Source organism: Strigops habroptila, chromosome Z (assembly GCF_004027225.2).
Source record: "Strigops habroptila isolate Jane chromosome Z, bStrHab1.2.pri, whole genome shotgun sequence".
Taxonomy (NCBI): domain Eukaryota; kingdom Metazoa; phylum Chordata; class Aves; order Psittaciformes; family Psittacidae; genus Strigops; species Strigops habroptila.
The window spans coordinates 58492504-58518467 of record NC_044302.2 but is presented as its reverse complement, the minus strand read 5'-3'; the positions used below and the strand labels follow the sequence as shown (position 1 = coordinate 58518467).

The 25964-nt window shown below is 39.0% G+C and overlaps 1 protein-coding gene and 1 long non-coding RNA gene across 8 annotated transcripts in view; one reads left to right on the top strand and one right to left on the bottom strand.

Annotated features, from left to right (window-relative positions):
• LOC116915249 overlaps positions 1-9142 on the bottom strand; it is a 54492-nt gene extending 45350 nt beyond the window's left edge. The window contains exon 1 of the long non-coding RNA XR_004389857.1: positions 9011-9142. This is a non-coding gene — a long non-coding RNA (uncharacterized LOC116915249). The remainder of the gene's footprint in view (positions 1-9010) is intronic.
• Positions 9141-25964, top strand: part of ERCC6L2 (ERCC excision repair 6 like 2) — a 61970-nt gene continuing 45146 nt past the window's right edge. For all 7 annotated transcript variants that reach the window (XR_003995039.1, XM_030511844.1, XM_030511843.1 and 4 more), the window contains exons 1-8: positions 9141-9523; positions 13154-13578; positions 16633-16752; positions 18280-18473; positions 20319-20480; positions 21741-21948; positions 23334-23474; positions 25094-25207. Coding sequence is in view for 6 of the 7 variants with exons in the window: in XM_030511844.1 (XP_030367704.1) it covers positions 9505-9523; positions 13154-13578; positions 16633-16752; positions 18280-18473; positions 20319-20480; positions 21741-21948; positions 23334-23474; positions 25094-25207 (1383 nt within the window). In the remaining variant the exon portion in view is untranslated. The remainder of the gene's footprint in view (positions 9524-13153; positions 13579-16632; positions 16753-18279; positions 18474-20318; positions 20481-21740; positions 21949-23333; positions 23475-25093; positions 25208-25964) is intronic.

The window sequence follows — 25964 nt, the reverse complement described above, 5'->3', positions numbered from 1 at the left end:
TCATTCTGTTTTAGAAAATCATTTAAGCTAAGGCTTAAGTCCACTCAGCTAAAACAATATGTTTTGCTTTGTTGTGAAAGGATGGTACTAGTCAGTAAATGTGCATCAAGCAAAAGTTTAAGAACTTCAGGTTTTTACTTCTGTACATCTATGCAAACATTCTGTTGTAAATGAACCTCCTAGTTTCTGTAGAAAACTGACTTGATAGTGCTACTTTGTAAGAGCTACGTAAACTTCATATACACACAAGTATAAATGGACACAGCTACCTACTATTGAGATTTTTTTCATCTTTCTATATTTTGCCTAAGTTATTCTAAGAAAACATTACATGAATGTAAAACAATGCAAACATTATTCATACAATATAGAAGATACAATACCTCAACAGTTTGGCTTAGAAGATCTCTGCCTCATTTTCTATGGAGGCTGCTGCTACCCACTTATTTTTATGGCTCCAGTAATTGTAGTAGTTAGATGATAAACATCAGTGAAGTCATAATAACATCATATCTGTCTTAATACAGAATTATTCCCTCCCACATACACATACAGAGCTGGATTAATCTCTTCTTTAAGAGAAAAAAAAAAACCAAAACCAAACCATACCAAAACCCAAAAAGAAAAAAAAAAAAACCAACCAAAAAACCCCCAAACAAACAAAAAACCTCTCAACCAACAATCAAACAGAAGTAACAAAACCCCACAAACCCAAGACATGCAATATGAGTGACTGGCTATAACAAGAATGCTCTGGGGAACTTTTTTTGTGCTAATTTTTCCCCTTTTAATTATACCTATGAGTACAGGTTTGGATTTTTAGCATGCCCCTTTTTTCGGTGAAAGTCAATGGACTACATTTGACAATTGGCCTAGTGAGTCAGTTACTTGTGCCTTATACTTACAACCACAGTACCAAATGGAGAGAATCAGCCCCTAGGGCTCACCAATAGGGGCAGATGAATTTACACTAGCAGTAATCTTGAATGTTGTGGAAGGCAGGCCTGTGCAGAAAGCACAAGCAACTGAATGCTGTATATTTTTGTCTTTCTGGGTTTTTTTGGGGTTTTTTTTTGTTCTTTTAGCTTTATTTATTTACTACACTTCAAGCATGAATCTTCTAGTGGGTTAAATGAAGCAGTCAACATGAGAGAGCACTGTGCTGAAGAAGGTTGGTCCATTGCTCAGTGCTGCCCTGTGGCAGTGCAACGAAGTTGATTACAAGTCTACTTTAAGTCAGCAAGCAATATCCTCAGAAACAAAAGTATTATTCCAAATTCCAGTAAATACTCCCCTTCTTTGGCCCTGGTCTGTTCCTTAAAATGCACAAGCAAACCCAGTATTCTAAAATTAATTTGATAGCAAATATTAACAATCCCTCCCAAACCTATAAACATTAAGTTTGGAAAATCCAAACTCAGAGTAAGGCTGAATATTTGGGGGTTTTGATTTCAAGATTATTTTTTTTTATGAAGAAGCCTACTACCTATCTTTGAGATAAATTAAAGCTATAAAAAGCAGATATGTCTTTAACAGTGATTCCTTTCTTAAGATATAATTTTTTTGTTGTGTGGTTTATAAGGAACTTCTTCTATATGCTACATCTTGAAAAAATGTGGTTTCAACTCAGAATTTACTGGGTAAGGTGAATCAGAAAATAAGAGAACACTGCAGTTCAAAGTAACTTAAAATTTGCTTACAGATAAGGAAGCTACATATGTTTAATTTGGACAGTAAGATTTAGCTGTTTTGGCATATGAATCAAGTTTGCTATTTTGTGGCTTTATTAGGTTTTAATGTTGACACTTGCATTCGTACAGCCTTAACTACAAACTAGGAATGGGTTTCAGTTCATCTGTGGGCCAGTGGCACAGTATATGCATGTGTGTACATGTATGTGTACAAACCAGATTGTTTGGAATAAACCTAATAGAGATGTTACCTGTTACAGTGACCAGACACCTGACAACAATTATAAGTTACATCAACCCAATAAAAGGGATGCATGGCAACTTACTTTTTAATATGTATTTCTGATGATTACTTTAAATTACAGTAACTTCTAATATAATTGGCCTAATTCCTTTGAAACTTTAGAAACTATACCATGGTCTTTCTCCTATTTTATCTTCAATTTTATTTAGAAGCAAAGACTTGAAAAAGTCTACCAGTAGTTTTACTGTTACTGTAATCTGTTGCTGGGTCACAGAAACTTTCATATTTTTTTTACTTAACCTTGAACAATGGACAGGGGCTCAGAATTTGTTTAAATAAAAACCATACTTTGCAGTGCAGTTGCCATTGTGCTATGAAATGCCTCTGTGCCTGGGTTACCGGTTTAATACATTTGTTATATTGAGAGCTGATTCAGCAGAAATAATCTCTAACATACTGGTCCCAGACGTTTGTGGTTTCTGGCACCACCAGCAGTCTGATCCTCCTAGTAAAAGAGGTTAACTGACTTCAGAATTGGGGAAAAATCCCCCAGGAGCAAAAATATCCTTGCCTTCCACATGAACATGCAGCATTCTTACATGCTTTAGGGGAACTGACTGGTGAATTGTTTGACAAGCACCCAGTTTAGCTTGTCTAGCTCCAGTTTACATCTTTAACATATCTGTAAACAGCTATAGTATTCCCCTAAAAATTGCCACTTCATCAAGCTATCCTATTTTGCTAGATGTGTTGTATAGATAGCACAAAGCAGAAACACAGGAAATAACTTGTATAAAGCACTGCATTCTAATCACAGTACTGGAATAGGATTTTGTTTAAACAGGAGTCATATATTTTAATGGAGCTTCAGAGTGCTTCCTAATATGTTTTTTTGTGTGTGTATGTATGTGTGTATGCCTCTGCACATTTCCCCAAAAGTATAACGCATCAGTTCATGGCTCACACAATTAATGAGGTAAACGGCTTAAAAGAGATCAGAAAGGAAAAAAAGTTTTATCTTTTAAGAGGATAATTGCATACTGCTTGCTTAATTTTCAGATCATTGTATCAGCCTAACAATTCACAGCTGGTATCACAATTCCAAAATGACCCTACAGTTTCAGTTGATTAGAAATGCTCTGATTATGTTTGATCTGATGATTAAGTCAGGTGGCTATTTACAAAGGTTGTGTGCTCCAGGTTTTGTGGTTTTAGTTATGAAAGCTGCATGCCCTAGTTTCCCGCACCAAGATCACATTTGCTTAGGAGGCTTTAAGCGATGACTTTCTTATCTCTTCAGGACAGCTTGCCATGTTACCCCCACAAAAAAGAAAATAAAACCCTCTATCCTTCCAGTTTTAGTCTTTTTGCTCTCTGTGTGTACACTGGTTTTACGTTTTTCCCTTCATGCTTTGCTGTCAATCAAAACTCAAAAAAAGTGAAGTCAAACCTGAGGAAGCAAATACTTTTTATTTTTTCCTTAAGGAAAAAAGGGATTACGGGAACCAAACTTGACTGTAATCTCCATAAACCATTTCTATGACTACTACTACTAATGGAAAGCTCTGTTCCATTTCTGAAATAATTTTTATTTGTAAAGTGAAATGTGCAACACATAATAAAAGATCCTCTGAAGAACAATTATGCTGATTTGGTTTAACCAGACCCAGAGCATAACTGAGGCTGGTCCACAAGCCTTTTGAATGTTCACATATTTTTCTGAAACATTCAGAACTGCTCTACACAAATACCCGCTGCAAATCCAGTGGAGCTGACAAGTCTCATTATGCAGTTCCCACTCCAGGCAATTATGAAATCTGAGTGTTGCTGACATGATCCATTTATATACAATATTTATTTAAGGACAAAACTTTACATTTGCCTCAAGTCAGGCTTTAACCAGACACTCGAAGGAAATGAATCAATACTTTGTAACACTTGTGGAATCAGTCTCTCAGGTTTATTCAAGCTGAGTAACACATCATCTGGCAGATGAACTTTAAAGGACAATTTTGCAGCAGGTTATAAGAATTATACTACCCTGGCTTCTAAGAGTTAGTAAGATGTAGCATTGACCAGAATCTTTTTGAGAGAGAATGAGTTAACAATACAAGGGATATCTGAACTCTCAAGTGTTGCTTTTTTTTATGTGTTGTGAACACGTTTAAGTGTTGTGCAGCATTTCCAGACATCCTTTTTTAGCATTTTCAGGCTTTTATTTTATGATTGATAATACAAAAGAGAAGTACGAACTGAAGATCTTGTGAGTCATTGAGAATAACTGGAAGGTAAGATTGGAAATATGCATATACCTAAGTAAGAATCAGTACCGTGTCTTTGGCAGTGGGTTACAGGATAAACTGGATTCTGTCTGGTATCTACAACTCTTTATTTTTAAATAATAGACAGCATAAGCAGTTAGCCAGAACTTGGTTTGTCCTACAGACTTCTTCAAAGAACTACAGAATGGCTGAGGTTGGAAAACTCCACAGCACATCTAGTCCAACCTTCCCTACTCAAAGTAGAGTCACCTAGACCAGGTTGATCAGGCTTATGTCCAGTTGAGTTTTGCGTATCTCCAAGGAAATGGGGATTCCATAACATCTTTGAGCAAACTACAGCAGCGTTTGGCCACCCTCATAGCTGAAGAGCTTTTCCTTATCCTTAAATGAAATTTCCTGTCTCAATTTGCACTGATTGCCTCTTGCCCTGGGTACCATTGAGAAAGTATGGCTCCATCTTCTTTACACCCTCCCACCAGGTACTTGTGCACACTTAAAAGATCTCTCCCAAGACTTCTCTTGAGGCTACACAATTCCAGCTCTCAGCCTCTTCTGGTATGGCCAGATGCTCTCAATCTTTTCATCTTCATGGACTTGGGCTTTCTAATGCATGTTCATGTCTGTCTTGTTGTGGGGAGCCAAGAACTGGACACAGTGCTTCAGAGGTGGTCTCACCTGGGCTAAACAGAGTGGAAGAATAACCTCCCTTAATCTGCTGGGCAATGCTCTTCCTAACATAGCCCAAGATGCTGTTGGCTGTCTATGCTTCAGGGGTGCACGACTGGCTCATGGCCAATTTGTTGTCTACCATGACCCACAAGTCATTTTCTGCAAAGTGACTTTCCAACTATTTGATCTCCAGCCCATACTACTCCACAGGGTTATTCCACCCCTGGTGCAGGATTTTGTTGAACTTCATGAGATTCCTACCTGCCCGTTTCTCCAGGCTGTCGCAGTCCTATTGGATGTCAGCACAAGTGGTCTGTCAACCACACCTCCCAATTATGTACCATCTATAAACTTGCTGAGGACACACTCTGTCCCACCATCCAAGTTATTAATAAAATGGCCAGTACTGACCCCAGTATCGGACCTCAGAGTACTCCACGAGTACTGGGTCTGCAGCTGGACTCTGTGCTGCTAACAATCCTTTAAGCCCAGAAGTTCAGCCAGCTTTCAATTCACCTCACTGCCCGTTTATCTAGTCCATAACTCATTAGCCTGTATATAGAAGATGTTATGGGAGAAAGAGGTGGAAGCCCTGCTGAAGTAAAGATAAACAACATATACTGCTCTCCTCTAGCCCCCCAAGGCAGTCATTTCACTGTAAAAGGCCAGACGATCGGTCAAGCATGAGTCTGAACTCTTGAAGTTCAGGGTTATGATCCTGCCCTGTTGCCTCCTCTCAAGCTCCTAGACTCTTGCCACCTCATGGTGAGTACAGACCAGGCAGAACTTCATGTACCCCTGCTGCAATCTCACATAAAATGCCAGTTCTGTTCCCCACTGTCCTGGCCTGTCCTTACTAAACAGCCCGTATCTGCCCACAGCTACCCCTCCACATCACTGTGATCCCAAAGACTGCAGCCCTGCACACCAGGGCTCTAATGCCTCTTCTTCGTTCCCTATGGGTGTGCACCAGTGAACAGACACTACAGATCACCTAGCCAGGCTCATTTCCATGAAGAACTCTGAGAGTTTCTTCAACACTGTTAACGGGTAATGTGTAAAATGCTGTGGCAAATGAACTGCTGGAGAGACCAAAGCCCTTCCAACATGCTAATTCAGTGCACATCCCATTATAAACTCTTTGTAGCACTCTTAATGCTTCCATGCTTAATTCATACCAGTGAATTGAACCACCTATTCTTTCTTCTAGTGTAGAATTAAAAAACTGACTGACATTTTCAAAAATTCTAGGCGTCTGTACCTTCGAAGGGTTTCAGTTAGACTTGCAAATGCTGAGTGCATCTGAGAATCACCAGCTTGCTTTGTTTTCAGACATACTGACATGCAGGATGCTGTAAATGTAACTAAGCTGCTCTTTTTAGATGCACATCAGTTAATTTATCTCCTCTCTCTGTCAAAGAAGAGTGAACAGGAAGGCCACAATGTTATATGTGAAATGCTTTCAGGGATATGGCACATATTTAAAAAGTGCTTATCTCCATTATCCTATTCATTTTGGTTGTTATCTGAGCCTGACACTCCTCTTATGAAATCTAAACTAAGTCAAATATGAGCAGAGTTCAAATTTTAATATGGGTTTTGGATGTATTCAACTTTTCAGTAATGGCAACAACTTTTCAAAATGAAATCCTTTTACAAATCTTTCCCTGAAGGAACATGGTGTGAGATATTCTTTACATCCTAGCAAATCACTTCTAACTTGTGCTAGAAAGATTCCTGAAAGATGGACTTCTGTATCACAGAAACTTTTAAATATACACGACAGAGATAAAGAATTCTCTACCCTCTGAAAACATTTTTGTTATGGGCCTGATCCTATAAGGGTACTGCGTGAAAGAAGGCCTAATCTCACTGGGCCATCTTGTTTTCTAGTTTGCTTTTTTTTTTTTTACAAAGCTGAGTAAAGATACAGAAACTGCTCATAATTTGGGAGAGGAATTTTAATGGTCTCCCTCCTAAGGAGAAGAGCGTCAAGAGTATACCTAACATCTGTAATGGAGACTCACCCTAGTGACTTCATTGGGATTTTCAGTTACAATTCTTTCCAGCTAATCAATTGACGTCTTACCACTGACATAAAAGCAGAATGGTATTCTTGGAGTGTAGGCAGAATTTACCTGCCTGTTTATTAGAAAAATTAGAGTGTTTGAGCAAGAGTTTAAAGAGTTTTTTATGCCCTTCTATTATGAAGTCGTAATATTGTATCTGTGACTAAAATAACAGCTGTACTCTGCATAAGAGAGTCCTTATTAAGCACAAGTCTCGCTGAGAATCAAATGCAACATAGCATTCATTAAATGAACACCTTGTAGTATAAACACAACTTTATCTTCAAACATAATCCAGTTCAATAGCTTCAATAGCTTGTGTTTGAATTGGAGCCTATATTCTTGCTGATTTTAGCAAGATGCTCTGAGGGCCGAGATGTATTAAGTATCTGAGGTCACGGTAAAGTTACATTGTGTTTATTTTGCCAGATTTTTAAAACCTGAAATGCCATCCTGCTTTCTGCTTTGGTTTAATGTTGGTTTAGTTCTTGCCACATTCTTTTGCAATGAACACAGTTAAGTGCACGACAACATGTATATTTTTAAAACAATATAATTTATTGGTACTATATTATGTTTTATTGTTGAACAACCTCCCCCAACATATGTGGTGCCCAATATTCATGTAGTTTATTGTTACAACAACTGTATTAGTGCTTTCATGCTTGCTATATTCCCATTAGTCTAATATAATTCCCTGATCAAACACCATCCATCTTTCACTAACTTCTGTTAGAACAAAATTCTGGCTAATAGCAGACAACTTAAAGAAGCAACATAATGCTGCTCCAGTTTGCACAAGGCTTCATCGCTCTTCAAGTAGGCAGGTAGCTGCCTGCACGTCAGCTGCATGCAGGAACAGCACAGAGACCCACATATTAGAAAATTTACTGCCTTGCCTTGTTTCTGAAAATATTGTAGGATGTTGGATTTTGATTACCTAGTCTGAGTATCCATCTTCACTGTATGCAATTTTATTGCATAGGCCAAAACGATCCTGGCTTTTTTCTCTAATGCTTAATCCCCCCTTAACATGTCATTAAAAAGATTGAAGTTACAATATAATTAGATGCAATGATTCATCCCAAACTGATGTCTTTTGTATTAAAAAAAAGAATTGTTTAAAAATAGCTCTTGCACTATATTTGCACAACTTTCGTAAGTGAAACTACTTTGTATTGCACTATTAGATGCATATGAAAGCATTCTGTCAACGTAATAGCATGGATCTGAGAATTCTGTCCTTCATGTACATCCTATTAAATCCCTACTAAGACATGAAGCAACCTGGGTGTTTTTTTGGTGGGTTTGAATTTTTTCAGCAAGAGTAAGACGCTTGTTACAGATCAAGTTTACAATTTGCAAAGCACTGCCGCGTCCAGCCAGCCTCTCCTGAAGACGGACAGCAGCAGAGCCACTGGCGCAAGGAGACCTCTCAGGCCGCTTCCCCAAGCACCAGCTGCTGCTGCACGCTGGGTTTGGCTGTGCTCTGACCACCTCACCGCAGCCAGCTCTGTCCGCCACGCCAGCGGCACCGCCGTGCTCTGCAGGGTACCAGCTCCTCTCCCTACTTCCCTACCAGTGCAAATTCTTCATGGAAAATAACTTTTGATCTTAGTTTTGGGTTTATCCCCTCCTTTGTTTGTAACATCCTTTCCAGGTGTTGTTACAAACAAGGGCTACATTAGGAGGAAACTCACGTTACAGTATAGGAGTACGGGTCAAGACGCCAAACCATTCCGGCTGTGCCCCTCTCAGCGGCTACACTGAGGGGCATCGCCGCACCCGCACTCCGCACCAGTGTCTGGCTCGTACACCACCGCCACACGTACTACACCTCGCTGCGCTCCTGTGGGGAGCGCTGTGACCGCGGTGGGTGTAACGCTGCACAGACACGACTTACTCTCATCCCTGCGCGGGGCTCTCCCGGAGGCTCGCCACCGTCGGGCCGAGCGCCCTCCCACCCGCAGCCCCACAGCCCCCCACCCCCTCAGACCGCCGCCCCGACCGGCGGGAGACAACAGCTATGCACACACACTGCCCCGCAGCACCCACCTTTCGCGGCAGCGCCAGCAAACCTCGCGATAACTCCTGCAGCGCGCATTTCACCGCCGGCTCCTTTAAGAAGGAAGTCTCGCCGCATATCTGTTCTCGCGGTAACTCCCTCCACTAGTCGCCTCCCGTCGCGCCTGTGTCACGGGGTAGCGGGGGCTCGGCCCGGTGGCTGGTGCCGGACTGTGCCCGCACCCCGCCGGGGCGAAGGCGGCGGTGACGCTGCCCGGCCTTTGTCGGGGCCGGCAGGGGGGTGAGCGGCCTTCCCTTTCCTGACATGGTGTGAGGTGCCCGCCGGGTGGCTGCTCGGCGCCCCCTGGTTTCCTCAGCCCCAGCCCTCCGGTGTGGTGCTCAGCGAGGCGCTGTGGGCGCCAGGCTGGCCCCGGCTCCCCTCCTGCCGCGATAGGCCGCTAGAGCGGCGGTCCGGCTGGCCTGGGGTCCGCGCCCGCTCCGGGTGCCTCCGGCCAGGCAGGGGCTTTGCACGGCCAAAGGTTAAAATGAATGTTGGTGTCCCAGGTAAGCATCTTCGTGTATCTTCCCAGAGCGATGTGCAGGCGCTGAGCCACGTTTGCTCAGGTGGGAATGCGAACAAGTGCGGTAGTTGGTGCTTCCCTGTAAGGCGGGCCCGTGGGAGCGGGCAGTGCCGAGGGCGGACGTCTCGGTGCCACGGTGCTGGGAGGCCTCGCTAATGGCAAAGCTGGAGTGCAAAGGAGTGTGCCCGTGTATATGTTTTAGAAATAGTAAGGGAGAAAAAGGTCTTAAAATCGGGTCTGTTATCAGAAGCGTACATTTCGAATTTGGTTCTTGCAACAAGTGGAAACGTGTGGTTGTGTGAACTCATGACATGCTGCTTTGGCATCTTTTGGAGGAGAACATTTTTGGGGTTTTTTAGCCTCTTCGTTTATCAACTTCATAGTTAAGCTTTACAGTTGAAGGATGGCAATGCTTTTGCTTTATAGTATCCTTGAATTTTGCTTTGACAAGTGATTTACTGGAGTGTAAAAAAACCTCTTTGCACTCTGCGTTCAGTGATCAATCCTCAAAAGTCAGAAAGCAGTCATGATAGCTTCACCTTTTTTTTCTTTTTTTTTTTCTTTTTTTTTATGGAGGAGTAGTTGTTGAAAGGAGCTAGTGTGTGACAGTAGGTTCATGAAGGGCAAGTCCTGCTTGACCAACCTGGTCTCCTCTGACAAGGTGACCTGCCTGGCTCATGAGGGAAAGGCTGTAGACATTGTCTATTTGGACCTTATTAAAGCATTTGACATTGTCTCCCACAGCATTCTCCTGGAGAAACTGGTTGCTCATGGGGTAAAGGTTGGACTTGATCCAAAGGTCTTTTCCAACCTAGCTGATTCTATGATTATGATTTAATACTCTTAATGTATATATAATGGCACATTTTTTTTCAACTGTGGTGAGTAAAGGCTGGCATCTTAAATATCATCTTCCTTTGTGTACTGTATCCATGTTAGAAAGCCATACCAGATGATTTTCTTCATTTCTAAATATAGTACCCTACAAATATTATAATTTTGGTTCATAACCCAGGAAATTAGTGAATCAGTCTGGTTAAAGTAGTAATTCTTGCTTTGGCTTGTACAGCATTATTTTCTGGAGTTTTGTAGCAATGGTGTCCTTACTACCATTGCATTTCTTTTCTTTCCCTTTTTCTCATTCTGTGCCTTGTTTCTCAGAAGGTTTGGTGTTTGGTTACACTGAAACAATGCAATTCATTACACTTTGCACCCGGAACTCTAATTCTGACAAACTATGTGCAACTTACTAAACTCAAGTAAATGCTTAGTTAAAGACAGAGGTGCTGTCATCTTAAATCATGGTTTTAACTCAAGAGTCTTTAATGTCACATGTTGCTTCAGGTATTACTGTAAAAGAAAGTAATTATGGAAATGCTGTTTCATTTTAAACTTTGTTTTACATACTTAACAGTGTGTCCTCATTTTTTCAGTATTGCTTCTTGTTTTTCAGAAATTGCTCAAAGACTTAGATGCTACTGAGAGAAGTTTGTGTGCACGTTTTTTGCATTGATTTGAGCATGTGTGAGACACAGTACAGATGCCTTAAATTTTAAGAGATTGAATATGTATGATACGTTGAATATACTGTCTGTGCTTCACCCTTTGTCTCAAAAAGATCCGTTTGAGCTTCAAGTCTCTGAGAAGATCAGTGGGAATGGCCGAAGGTATGGGGTGGTTTATGTGCTGGTCTCAGGGTGTGGGGCTGAACTTCTCAAGTGAGGGTGATGGGAGGCATTATGAAAAAAACCTTCGAAATAGTGAGTTTAATGGAGAGGTTGTGGTTATAATTTTCTTACTATAAGAACCAGTGTGCCATCAGTTTAGGTTGTGGGATCCAAGTTCATAGCAGGCAAAAGCTTGACAGTGCTAAAGAGCAGACTTGCAAAATTTGTAGTCATAAGACTACATAAGACCAAATGCAAGAGATCTGCATGTGGTGAAGAGGAAATGGAGCTACTAGAAAGAGAGAGGAGTGCACTGGGGATTGCAATATGCACAGGCTACACCTAGCCCAGGACATCTCTGTGCCTAAAAGAATACTTTAAGGCCAAAGAATTTTAGAAGAGAGGTATTTCCCATTCTTGTGTTATTTTTACTATTACCTGGATGTCAGCTCATGACCACTGCAATGGTTTGTTTTCTTTAACATATACAATTTAATTAAATTTTTAAAATGAATGGTTACCACTGATCTAATATGTTGTGGAGAATAATCCTGTAAGTGTACACTTCCAGGAGCTCAGGAACTGGAGAGAAGAACCTATCTTCTCCGTGAGTTTTTTTGCACTGACACATGAAAATGGGGGAAGGTGGAGTTTCTTGCCTTCAGGACTTCCTCTTTTCTTTTCCTTCCTCTGGCAAGTAGCTGGGTTGAGAAGCCCAGAAACGTGGACTACCACTGGTCATAAGTATGAAGTACAAATACTTGCTTCGATGAAAGATTCTCCCGCCCTTACATAAAAAGTTCAGGTGTGTCTCACTGCTACTGATAATGACTTTCTCAGAAGTAGCAGAGCTTATTCCAACAAATAGATAAGAAACAATAAAAGTGCTAAAATTAATTATATGTCCCTTTCTTTGTTTTGGGGCGGCAGAGCTGGGGAAGGTTGGAAACTGTTTTCCCGACTCTGCAAGGACAACACTTCCTCAGTTCAGATTTGGAAAACTTTGTGTGCAGCCATTACTTAGAAAGGTCTTTCTCTTTTTACTATGAAGAGGAATGGCCTTGTTTGTTCTGACGGAGGCATTTTGTTGAGTTTTTCGATGTGGATTGTTTTGACTCTGATACACTGCTGTTCTTATCTTCCCTGTTCTTTGTTAGAAGCATACATTATCATTTAAAAAAAATCATCTTTGCACACTGAATGTAAAAATGAGATAGCCGAAAATGAAGCAGGTCAGTCATCTGTGTTGTTAATATTTGATATGCTGTATTACAGCTATAGCGAGACCACTTAGAGGAGGGGATTTTAACAGTTCCAGACTTCACAGTTATGTAAGGAGTTCACTGAGTAATTAGCCACTTTGATGAACAGTATATGCAAAAGATACACTACGATATGCACTTAAAGTACACTTCTGTTGTTTCTAAACATGTTTGTTTGTTTTTACCTGTTCCAGACTTTGTTATGAGAAAGGTGATGTTTTTCTGTGTGATTATAATTATGAAACAATTTACTAACACTGCAGTAGTAAATTCTGGTAGATCTGAAGTGTCTAATATAGAAGGCCTTTTTTGGTCACATGGTCTGTTAATTGGACACTAAACCTGCAGACATCAGCATATCAGTATTTGCCTATGTGAAGCCACTGTGTAACAACTTAATGTATCAGAATTTTACTTTTACATCAGATTTGTTTCATACACACTTCCAGATGTTTATAACATAGCAGTGTTTCAGCAAACTATAATTTTATGTCTACTTCAGGATTTAGTTCTAAACAATGACAGGTATCCTGATTCGAGTGCTGCTTTCAATAAATTCTTTTCTCTTAAGTTGTATGCATTTTGTCAAATAAATTTATATCCAATATTTTATTAGTGTGACATAATGAAATGCTTTGTACATCTGGCCAGTTTGTCACTGTGTGTATTTGGGGTTTTTTGTAGATAATTGGCATATTGGGGAGAAATGCCTTGCCCCTTGTCTTGAAAATGGGAAACTTCATGAAGGAACAATATCCTCTATTGAAAAGGACAAGAATGGAAAATCATTTGCTGTTGTATCATTCTCGGAGTCTGAAGAAAGGAAAATATTAATAACTAAACTTTGTAGAGTCAAAGACAGAAGAGAACCCTGGAAAAGCTCAATATTTGATGATGGTGATCTGGAAAAGCCTTGTTTTCCTGGCCAAAATCTTCCGTCTCCTGCAGTTGCTTTTAAATTATCTGACAATGGTGATTTTATTCCATATACAATTAACAGATACCTGCGTGATTATCAAAGGGAAGGAGTCCAATTTCTGTATGGACATTATGCTAATAAAAGGGGGTGTATTCTTGGAGATGATATGGGCCTTGGAAAGACAATACAGGTATTCTTTAAATCTTTTTGGCAATGTGTTTTCTGAGTTTTCGATCTTTCTAAAAATAACTTATTTAAGAAAAGCCATGTCAGTGAGCTTAACCTCCCTTTGCTGTTGTGGAGTTGGAGAAGGCAGGGTGTGACTGTCCAGGACAGCACTTAGAGCCAGGAGCCATTGCTGATTTAAGATTCACCCCTGACAAGTGTCAAAACTGGGCTGTGTCCGCCTTTGGTGTAACCGTAGATAATTACGGTAGTTAAAATGTTAGTATTCATTTTATGTTGAATTTACTTTGAGGATTACCTGTAGATCATGAAAGCAATCTGTACTGGAGTATGCTAAAAGTACTTACAGCTCTTATCTGATTGCTCTTTAAATATATTTTTTTTTTCTGAAAACAAATAGTTCAACTGTACTGGGGATGAAAAGGAGCGGACACATTTACTCCCATCTCTGGAAAAAGTGCTTAGATGTTCTATGTTATTTTTACTACTCTTTTGGAAATACAACTTGGGTTGATGAAAAGACAAAGTATAGCAGGATTTTTCCATTATGCTTTGAATCAGTGTGGCCCAAATGATTTATATATTTAACTAAAATTAGGGTGGTTTTACGTTTGAGAATTCTCTTTAATCTTTGTGGTTTTAAGCTAGCAGCTTGAATCCTATGGTGGCTAGTGTTTGTCCCCCTCTCTTTTTTTTCCCCTCTGTGTGTCAAATGTAAGATCATTCCTTCATTGGCAAATACAGGCTGTAGCTTCTGTTGCCTGTTGCCCTTCCATTTAGGAGGATGACGGTAGACACCCTTCAGTACAAAGAAGTATTGTTCTGTAGCACATTTGACGAGAGAAGTGAGTAAATTAAACTGGCAAAACCTCTCTGGATAGAGCATTTGGAGGTTCATCACGAATTTGTGTAGCTGCTGCTGATTTGTTAACAGAGGTTTATTGAAACTAAACTGCATCCATTTACCTTGTGTTTTCCTTAAGCTTGACCATGTTTCTTGTCCATGGCAGTTTAAGAACTCTGTACTTACGGAAGTTTGTTATTACTGAGAACTGCAAATAATCTGATTTCATATAGCAAGAAGCGTCTATATAAGACAGTAAACTGGGCAGGAGGAAATGAGTTGTCTTGCTTGCATTTCATGTATTTGTATCTCTGATTCTGTAGTGACCTGGTCACATTTGTCACAGAGTGACAGGGTGTTCCTGTGTGGAATTCACATTTAGTGGTTATTTCTTTTCCTCACAGTGTCAAATTTGCAGAAGACAGGTAAAAGTTTTGAAGAGTATCCTGTGTATTTCTTACAAAAAACAGTATTTATGTTCAGGTTCAGTAGGGGAAAAGCAGTCCAGTGGATTTGAAGTAAAAAAGGATTTCACTTAGTTAAAAAAGAAAAAGTATTAGTTAAACTTCAAGTAATGATTTAGTCTTACAGAAAACTTGTCTTATGCTTGTCACTTGCATAAGCCTTATTGGTTCTGAATTATAGGATGATTTATGACATAAAGGCTTTTCTAGACAACTTTTACATTTTAATGCCCTTTGTACTTCTGAACTGATTTTTGCTTGAATTGTCCTGACTGTATGGCTCTTTAATTTCAAGCTGAAGTTGAAGTGGAGGCAAGTAGGATAATGTTGTTTCTTAATGTGATTGCAGTAAGTTAGTTTCCTATCAAGGCCTTTAGGTTGCTTCCTGCTTTATCTGGACAAGCCAGAGGTTTCTCATCACAGTTGCCCTTCTGTAGTCTTTGCTATTGTTAAATTTGTGATGCATAATTCTTCCAATAATGGAGGATCTGGAAGACACATGGAGATTTTATGTTCAGTTGAATTTCATTGTTACTCTCAAAAGGATTAAGGAAAAGAAAAATAAAGTGAAACGTGCAAAATTTCAGTTCCCCTTAGCCTCAGTTTATATGAAATATTATGTATGCAAATGTTTGGTTTTCTCCTGCATATCTCTTTCTCACCCTGTGGCCCCATATGTGATGGATTTCCTCTTTCTTTTGGTCATCAACCCGTACTCTTGGATATTTTTCCTGCACTTCTGCACTCTTGCCTGGCTCTTTCCTCCCCACCTTCTCCTCTTGCCCCTCCCATTAGAGAGAGGAAGCTCTGGAAATTTCCTCTTTTTTGGAAGTCAACAGCTGACAGCTTTACCACAGCTATGTAGCAGCTGCAAAAGGAAGGGGCTGGAGCTGACTGCTCAGAGTAAAGGAGGGGGCCTGTTGAGTTTTCGAAAGAAGGGCACCTCTCTGATGATGCATCTGGTCCTTGCTGCTGCTTAGCCCCATGGATACCATTTATCCCAAGTGGATTTTATGGATATGCGCGTACTGGCCAATCCCCATGCCTTTTTCCTGTTTTGGATTGCCATGGGAGCAGTTTGGAATAGCCTCTGCTGGGATGTTTGTCCTTGCTGTGGTGTATAATAATGAACGTCTTATCATAATCAAAGGAAAATCACCTTGACTGGTTTGAGATAGGTAAGATAGTAGAGCCCAAACACAACAGAAAGAAGTGGTTTTGAAGTTAATGACAGGAATTGGAAGGAATGGAGCATACAGGAAACAACATACTAGTGAAAATAGTTAAATTAACCTCTAGTTTAAACTTCTTGCTTTTTCGGAAGTGTAGTTGGGATTATAGTTAGCAAGTATCTCTTCCTTCTGTTTTCTCTGTTTTTTTCTGATTCCAAGAGTCATGTGTCCTGAAAATGGAGAACTGCAAGGCATACCTCATCTTTAGCTTTTCCTCGTTCATTCATAGTCTCTTCTGTGTTTTGGGGACTTTTCCACTTAGAGGATGAACGAGTGAAATAGAACAATTAATTGCTTTTATTGTGAATTCAGGATTCTCCAAGGGAAGGGGTTCCTATTTAAGAATGAGATTGATTTAACACAAAACCCTGAAACAAAATCCCAACTCCTCCCCAAACTGCTTTACAACATCCTATCCAGGGTTTTGTCCTGAATGTTTGGGTTTTTTTCAGTGGATCTCACTCTATTTCTGTTTTCATTTTTGTACATAATCACTGAGAATTGTTTTCTTCCTCAAGGTCATTTCGTTTTTGGCTGCAGTATTGCACAAAAAGGGAACACGTGAAGATATTGAAAATAATATGCCAGAATTTTTACTGAGGACAATGAAAAAAGAACCAAAGTGTAACCCCAAGAAGGTACAGCTTTTAGTGATACAAGCTTAAGGATTTTGGTAGAAGGCAATACTTTGATTTTTTTGTTTGTTAGCTTGCTTTAGGAGTTTATGCATATTTATTTTTAAAATTCAGCTAATTCAGCAGATTAAGGGTTCGTGGCCACCTTAGTAGTGTTAGGGAAGCCTTCAGTTTTCCAGACTGTCATAGTGCATTATTTGATTGTTATTGTCTAATCTGATAATACTGCTGATCAGCACTAACAGAAAACATTTGGAAATACCTGTATGAGATCTACGGCTGGAGTAATTTGAAAAGCCTATGTCAGTGAATAGAAAACTACAGTTTTGCATGATTGTGTTTCTCAAGTACAAAAAGCATGTGCACCTGTATTAACAGGATATATAAATAATTAAGGCGAATGCATGTATTTGGAAAATTTATTGTTAATATTCTTGTTTCCGCACATATTTTCTTGAGTGACTGTCATAATATCAGGAGTCAGACTGATGATCTAGGTAACTGTATTTGATTAGAGCAAATAAAGATACCTGTAAAAGCTCTGAGTGAGAGAAATCTGAAGATCATTTTAATTTTACCCAGCATAGGACTTATGCAATTCTGGTTTTGATCGCTATTTTTATCGTGTTGAAAAAATTGGAATATTTGGCAGTACTGTTCATATGACTGTGGCTCTGTGAGGAATGGAATAGGTTTCTAAGGACATATAGGCAGAGAGGAAAAAGTGAAGGGGTAGCACTTCACATGAAGGAAGAATATCAACCAAACAAATAAAAACAAACTAGGAATGCTTCTGACTGGTAACAAGAGAAAAGAGTTTCACTTTGAGGCCAATTAAGTTTTGGAAGAGGTCACAGAGAGAGGTTGTAGACCACTCCCATCCTTGGGAGGTTTTGAAGACCTGAGTTGGGAGAGCCCTTAATGACCTGGTCTTAATTTGGTGTTACCCCTGCTTTGACCAGAAAGTTAGACTAGAAACTTCCTGAGAGCCCTTCCCACCTCACTGATTATGTTATTGTATGATATTAAATGAGTTGTATGAGCTGTCTTAAAGTTTTAAACCTTTTTCACGTCTTTCTGTTTTGAAGTCATATCGTGACTAGACTTGTGGATTGGAGGAAGCTTCTTGCCCCCTTCGTCCTTTTGTTTTCTCCATCTGTAAAACATTTTATGGTATACAGATGCTATAACAAAGCAAAGTGATACTATCCCATGTCTTATTGCAGTTTTTAGAGTGTAATTTGAGTAATTAGCACTACTTTATGGGTTTTTTTAGTATTACAGTACATCTGCATTATTCACATACAGTACTTCTGTATTATTCACATACTCTGAGTAAACTAACTACTTTTGAATTTGTACTGACTCTTCAGGTATTTTCTGTATATGCTTTGAAGTGATAGAATTAAACAGTTCATAGTGTTGAAAGCAGTAAAATAGTAAAATATGAAGCTTTTGATTTTTGTTATTGAGGACGAAGTGCTAAGTTGCAGTTTTTCCAGTAATACTGTAACATCTATTTGCTTTCAGACTTTCCTCATAGTGGCCCCTCTTTCAGTGCTGTACAACTGGAAGGATGAGTTAGACGCATGGGGATACTTTAAGATCTCTGTCTTACATGGCAGTAAAAAAGATGATGACTTGAGTCGCATCAAGCAAGGGAAGTGTGAAGTTGCCCTTACAACATATGAGATACTTCGCCTGTATTTGGATGAATTTAACAGGTAATGATTTTAATATATTTTTCTACACACAGAATTTTAACTGTCTGGTTTTGCATTGTTCTTTGCAAGTACTTATTCTTTCTGTGTGATGTATATACTGTTAAATCCAATGACTCACTGCGCTGAACAGGAGAATCTCATTTGACTGTCTTCGCAGAGTTAACCCAGTTATCTTTGTTATGGGATGCTTGGGAGAAGTAACTAATTGAATAGTTTTCATAAAGCTAGTCTTTGCCATTCATGAAGTTTCTCTAAAAGATGTAGGAATTGCTTGTCTGAAAACAGGTGGTAGCTAAAAGATATGCAGAAGATATTTCTACCTTTCAGTTTCAGTGTAAGGAAAGAAAAAAAATTAATCTGGAATTCTTTAGCAAATGCTCAAAAGGTGCATTTTCCTTGTAATTTGCATTTTTCACCAGCTTGAAGAAATTCTTGAGGTCTAAAAACCTTGAGATACAAGATGTATATTTGTGTGTATAAATACCTGGTGGACTTAGCAGAATCAAGGTCTTTCTGACAGCAGAGGTATTAGACATGCTGCTTTATTTGCTCCATGACTGTCAGCATTTTCAAACTAGGAGTTTTGCCTTTCCTTTGGCTACGTTCAGGGAATAGGTATATATGCAGAGCAGATCTGACTGACTGCTTGCAAATACATTGCTGCAGCATGCAGATTTACCCATACTCTGTTTCTACAGAGCCTGTGACTGGATGAACCTATGAGCTTGACGCTGGAAGAGGCTATGTGTCTTGCTTAACTAGAATGATGGTTTGGTCTCAACTGGTCTTAAGTAATTAAGTGTTGCTGAGAAGAATACATGGGATCAATTATTATGCATGTACATCTGCATAATGAGTGATTAAGTTGAAGGAGCTAGTGTATGGTTGTTTGTTGGACCCTTTTCAGAAACTCCAATTTTTAGCAGATATTAGGAACATAAGGAGCTCAGATATGAAGGAATGTATTTAACAGGCATCAAAAATGCCGCAAGATTGGCTTTCAGATTAATGAACTAAGTGCAGCCTGTTCAGGAGAGAGGTTTCTTCCTAAACATGTCTGTTTCAGCTTTTGCAGTCTGAAGTATCATTGAGGTGGATATGATTTTGTTATGAAATATGCATTCATATATATAAAGCAATCTCATAAAGTTAACAGATCTCTTCCTAGGTACTTGATGACTTAAATTAGTATCACAGTATACATACTGGTCATTCTACCTCCAAGTTTATGCTTGAGCTGGCTGCAAAATACCTTTCAGTCCCTTCTTCCAAATATGGCTTTCCTAGTCACAAAATCACAAAATATTTAAACTCCTCTGCCATATTGATAGCATACAGATACTAAAGAAGTTCCGTGATGCTTTCATGTAGGAAACCATGCAAACTGAAGTGCTTTAAGTGTACTTCTAGTTACACTGGATAGTTTTTATTGGGAAAATGAAGCATACCTGTGTTAAGCATGTTTCAGTAGTTTACCTTCAGAGGTTTAATTTTTCTAACTCTTACTTATGAGCAAAATTAGTGCCTGGTGAGATGTGCTGGATTGATTGTTCCAGATAGTGAAAGCTGCTTTCTTCGCAGAAAACATTTGATACTTCTAGCATTAGTTCATTTATTTGGCTATGTAGTTTAGCTGTTATATTCAACTATGGCGGTTGAATGTATTAAACAAACACAATATGGAGAAACTGAGTAGTGTAATGTAATGTAGAACAGGAAAATCAAAAAGTAATAATGTCTTATAATAATCACAGCTGCTTGTGTGGCTGACATCACTGTTTATGTGCATGTAGAATGATGAGATAAGTAGTTTCAGTTAATACAGTATTTCTTGTTGATCTGCAGTGTAGAATGGTCTGCTGTAATAGTGGATGAAGCACACAGAATCAAGAATCCAAAGGCTCAAATAACTCAAACCATGAAGTCATTAAAATGCAGTGTTCGCATTGGCCTTACTGGAACCATTCTTCAGAACGATATGAAGGAACTTTGGTGTGTTATGGACTGGTAAGTAAAGTATCTTTTTTTTTTTTTTATTTTTATGGACAAACACCTCTGTATGTTAACCATGTAGTGGGGCGGGGATAGAGATGGATGATACGGACTCATCTGTGTCAGAAAACCCAAAAACAAATCATAACCCTCTCCCAAAAAACCCAATGTTTTGTCAGTATATAAGTATGTTTTTCCAATGCATCTGCAGAGTTAAGCTCCTGCTATGAATTTTTCCATTGTTTAATACATTTGGAGCTCCTCCTATCTGGCTTCTTTGGAGAATTTGGGAAGCAGTTAAAATGCTACCCATCCCCTTCCTACCCCCCATGTTTACCTTTCTTTTCCAAGGACAGACCTTTTTCTTCTTTTTCCTCTGACCTCCACAGAGTAGATGGAGAATCATTACACAAGTTTGAACAGTGTTGTGCCTTTGCGCTGTCCAATATATGCAGGTCATTCTGACTTATTTAGAAGATGAAAGTCATGATATTTTGCCGTTTTCCAAAATGCACATAGTTGCAAAGCAATAGTCTTGTCCAGGAAATCTTTTAATGAAGAGGGAGGGGTGGAACTAACCCTAGATAGAAACTGAAACATAGGAGACTTTCTGGGGATGCTCTACAGAGGAGGAACAGAGCAAACATACCTTAAATATAGGGATATATAGCCTGAATTGAAATATGGGGAAAAAAATATTTTAACAGTAAGCTTAGTGTTGCCTCTGGTCCATTAAAACTATGCTGATGTTGTTAATAAATTGTTCCAATATATAAAGCTGCCAGTGATTACTAAACTCTTTTTGCTGTTGGGTTTGTTAAGATTTTATTTAGTAAATTGTAATATCTGCATAACCTGATTTTAATAAAAACAGTAAAAATTGAGAACATGACTGTTTAGCTTCAGGTTCAGGCTCCAGAACAGCAGTGGTCTTGTAGTTTAGAGGTTCTATATTCTTGTGACTTCTGTTAGTCTGCTGAGCTAAAACAAAAACAAAGATTTTTCTGGAGATAGCAACCCCTTTCTAAAGGGGAATCTCTTAATGTTTGGGAGTCACAGAAAGTAGATTAAAAAAATGGCATATCTGGAAGTAGTATATGTTTCTATCTATATACACAATTTTTATTCATTTTTCTAAGAGCTCTTGCTGTTATCCAGAAACAATTTATGGTATGCTTTTAATTAACAGAAAAGGAAAGACTGCCTTGGAGTAAAGAAAATGCTGTTACTGCTTCGCACACACTCCACCCCCCACATCCTTTTGGTTTTTTATAGGGCTGTACCAGGACTTTTGGGTAGCAGAGCACACTTCAAGAAGAAGTTTTCTGATCCAGTGGAGCATGGCCAGAGGCACACTGCAACTAAAAGAGAGCTAGCAACAGGTCGTAAGGCCATGGTGGAGCTAGCAAGAAAAATGTCTGGCTGGTTTCTGAGGCGAACCAAAGCACTTATCAGTGATCAGTTGCCAAAAAAGGAAGACAGAGTAAGAGTGCCTGCACATTTCAAGTACAATGTTAATGAATATATATCTTCGTCTTGGTTTTGTTGTGTTTTCTCTCTTTCATCATGCCTGTAGTAGTTTATGGTTCTCTCTTGGACTTATGAACTTAAGAATAATCCAGAGCCTTGGAAAAAATGCACATGCAGTAGTGTGCTTTGTTCGCGTAATTACTATGATTGTGTGTTGAAATGGAGTTAATCCAGCATGAAAGTGCACAGCTAGACTTCTGACTGGTGATTTACGCATCTGTTTTATGTGCACTTCTGTACTTACCTGTGCAAACCCAGTACAGTGTATGTAAATCTCTCGAAATTCTATGTAGGACTTCTGAATTTGCAGCTTGACACCTTGTGCGTGGAACAATATGTTTTTAATTTTTAACTCCCTCATTTTTGATCACTAAATAAAAGAAAACCCTAAACCCTAATTGTTGATAGGTCTGGGATCCTGTTCATTGTAAGCATTATATGAAGTGATAATACTTTATGACTATAGCTAAGAGTTCTGATAAATTCTTATTGTATATGCTTGTGCTTTCCTTCTAAGTAGACTAATACATTAGTTTGAAACTGGTTTTGTTTTCAAAATTTGGTATTTATTTTTCATCCTTAGTGTATAATAATGTCATCGAAACTCTCTTTGGAAGGAAGGTTTAACACAAACGTCAGTCAGTTGCTTTTTCTAAATCTAGCAGGTTTTATTCTTTTCATTCTCTTGTTAATGTGAGTAGATGTTCAAGTTACTGCTTTATTATTACAGCTCAGCATGGTGCTGCTGCTGTATGGGTAGCCTGGGTTAAGGAATGATCTTGGGATTTCTGTCTCCTGCTGCTAAGGCTGAAGATGTCATGGAGATGCCACCCATGGTCTCTAAGAGGAGGGATAAGAGTTTTGGCCATAGCACTGTATAGATCCTTGCCTTCTCATTACTTATTCTGTTTGTCCTGCCTGTGGTAGTGCCCTACAGCAGCTAGTGTCTAAAAAGAGGAAAGAACGGGCAAATTAAGCAACTGGCAAAGCAGAGGGGAATCCAGAATTAGAATTATTGTTTATTTCTCTCACTTTTTCCATGTCTACAAAAGCCATACTGAAAGGTTTATAGAAACCTAGCAACAGGTTCTTGTAGCTAAGAATTCTGGGCGGTGATAAAACAAGTATACATACATTTTGGCTACAATTCAATGCTATTTTGGTGTCAAGATCCACATTTTTTCATTTGGTGGCAGAATAATTCCTTGTAACTACTAGAGCAAATATATTCCTGTTTGCTACTTTATCTTCTGTGGTTTATGTTTTTTGATGCAGTTCTCTTTTGCTTTTCATTGTATGCTGCACAGAATTGTGGTTTTGGGGTTTTCTCTTTGGCAGATCGTGTACTGTTACCTGACCGAATTCCAGAAAGCAGTGTACCAGGCTGTGCTAGAGACAGAGGATGTGAGCTTAGTATTACAAGCAGGAGAGCCCTGCAGCTGCAACAGCGGCCGTAAAAGAAAGAACTGTTGTTACAAAGTAAGAACTTGAACTGTTTGGATTTTAGAATATAGTCTTTCTGTTTTAATCCAGAGACTCACTGCTGATGAAACGCTGATTGAAATGGCTGCGTGGTCATAGGCCACCTGTTTGGGAAGTCCTGACTGGAAACGGGTGGGTGCATCAGGAGCATCATGGTATTAGGCACTTCGGGATTATAGCAAAGCTGTTTTGCATGCCCCGAGCAGGTGTTTATTTATGCAGTAAATTCTAGATCTGTTGTCTTAAGTCTGCCCATGATATAGTTGATGTCGGTATGAGTATTGCATTGGGATGTTCAGGATGTGTCAGGCATACTGTTCCCTTGTGCCTTAGACAGTCTGTGCAGAAGCTGCAAACCAGAGGCATCCTGGACCCAGCAGTTTGCTGGGCTTTGCTTGCATTATAACTGCAGATGGATTGTGTCTTTCTGTGCCAATAAACATGCACTTTGCTTTGCATCATTGAAGGGAGAACTCTTGACAGTAGCCGTAGAGCACAAGCAGAACTTTGTTCACTAGTAGCAGCTTTGCAGGTTTCTTCTATCTTCCATGGACGTCTTTAGCGCTCAGTGAGTCCACTTTGGGTTTGTTTTGCCCATGTCACTCAGATTAAGTACATCGTAAACATGTAGAAGCATATGTTTCATACTTGCATCTCTCGATTTTTCCTTCTCGCCTGTTTTGATTCTTGTGTTGTGGATGGGTTGTTGCTTTTGGGTGGTTTTTTTGTTCGTTTTTTTTTTTTTTTCTCCCAAATTAGAGAAATTATTCAGTCTTCACATCATTCTTCTAAAACAGTCTTCCAGCCAGCCTGTTTAATAATTCATGGTTACAAGCATCAGTTCTTTTCAGGCTTTTATTTCTCATGATGTCTTACAGAAAAATTAAAATGCTATTGAACTTGATTCACAAAGGGCAGTAGGCAGGCCTGCCAGTACTTAAGTGCTCTTATGGACTGTCTTATTCCAAAGTTAACCATGAAATTTAGTAACTTGAGGAAGGAAAACAAATATTGGTTGAATCAGCTAACCATAACTAGAAAAATAGCTGATGCTGTTGCTGCTGCATTGTAGAACGTTTTAAGTTGTTTGAATTATGTTATCTGAGATGTTTATAAAACTTTAAACATTTTTGCAGTAAAGTTAGGAGTCATAACGTAAGAAGTCATTCAAACAGCTCTGGTTTGATACACTTTTGCATCAGTTGTAAAGTTACTGTCTTTTTTTTGTCTATTGAGGAATTCTTGGTTATTTTAGTCATTTCTGTAGATACCATGCTATCTGACATGTTTATCAAACTATGAACATAGCTGTGGAGTTTTGGTTTGTGGGGTATTTTGGGGGGGTTTTTTTTTTTTTGTTTGGTTGGTTTTTTTTTGTTTTTTTGAGAAGATGTTTTCTATTAATAGGATCACAAAGCTGAGTAAAAGAAAACTCACTTAATTTTTTGTTAGAAATGCAGTATACATCTATTTGGGATCAATTATAGTACTACTGAGAATCGCTAATGCATTAAACCTTGTAAGACTAGGATTTGTTATAGATGATTTCTTATTTTCAGGAGTAATTGTTTGCATAACCATTCTTTCTGTTTTTGGGGTTTTTTTGGGGGGAGTAGGAAAATGCTTATGGTGAAACAATTAAGTCACTGCGCTTCAGTTACCTGACAATCCTACAGAAGGTTGCAAATCATGCTGCACTGCTGCAGACAGACAACACTAGCAAGCAGCAGGTTAGTCTCGGAAGTATGTAAAGGATGGTCTTATGGAAAAAAGGATGAAAACTCTTGAATGGAAAGTGCTGCTGGCCTCCTTTTTAAGTTTTATCTAACTGACATTAAGATATTTTGCAGAATTCCTTTTCCATTCAGTAATTTAGAATGCAGCCCTTTATGCAGAGAGGTGTTACACAACATTACATCATTTACTTGATGCATATTTTAAAATAAGGGTTATAGAAACACTGGAGAGCTTTAAGGGAGAGAGTAATTTTTAGTGATTTACAGTTTTGCCATTTCTCTTCCATTTATGACAAATGCCTAGTAAAACGAATATGTTTGTGCAAATAAATAATAGCATTACAATGTGTTGGTTTTTTCCTCTGGTGCTTCATATTCAGAGTTGAGTTCCTTTAAATGATGGGAAACATGTTTTAGTAGAAAATGCTCTGTGAGAGATCGGTATCAGTTTATCTTGTTACTCTAACCTACAAGACCCACAGTTTTTAAAAATAATTGTATGTGAGCCTTAAAATACAAGAATGAGCAAAGGGATTACGGAATGTTACCACTTCCTCTCAGAAGCCACAAAGGAATGGAAATGAGAAAATCCTAGCTAATTCTGGCAAGTTTGTTGCATTACAGCAGTTTTGCTTTTCAGGAAGTGTTACAATTAGTATCCATGGTCTTATATGCAGTACGTACTTGAGTGTTTTTCGTATTGGTTTTGGTGGGGTTTTTGGGGGTTTTTATGTTCTGTCTTTTTTTGTAC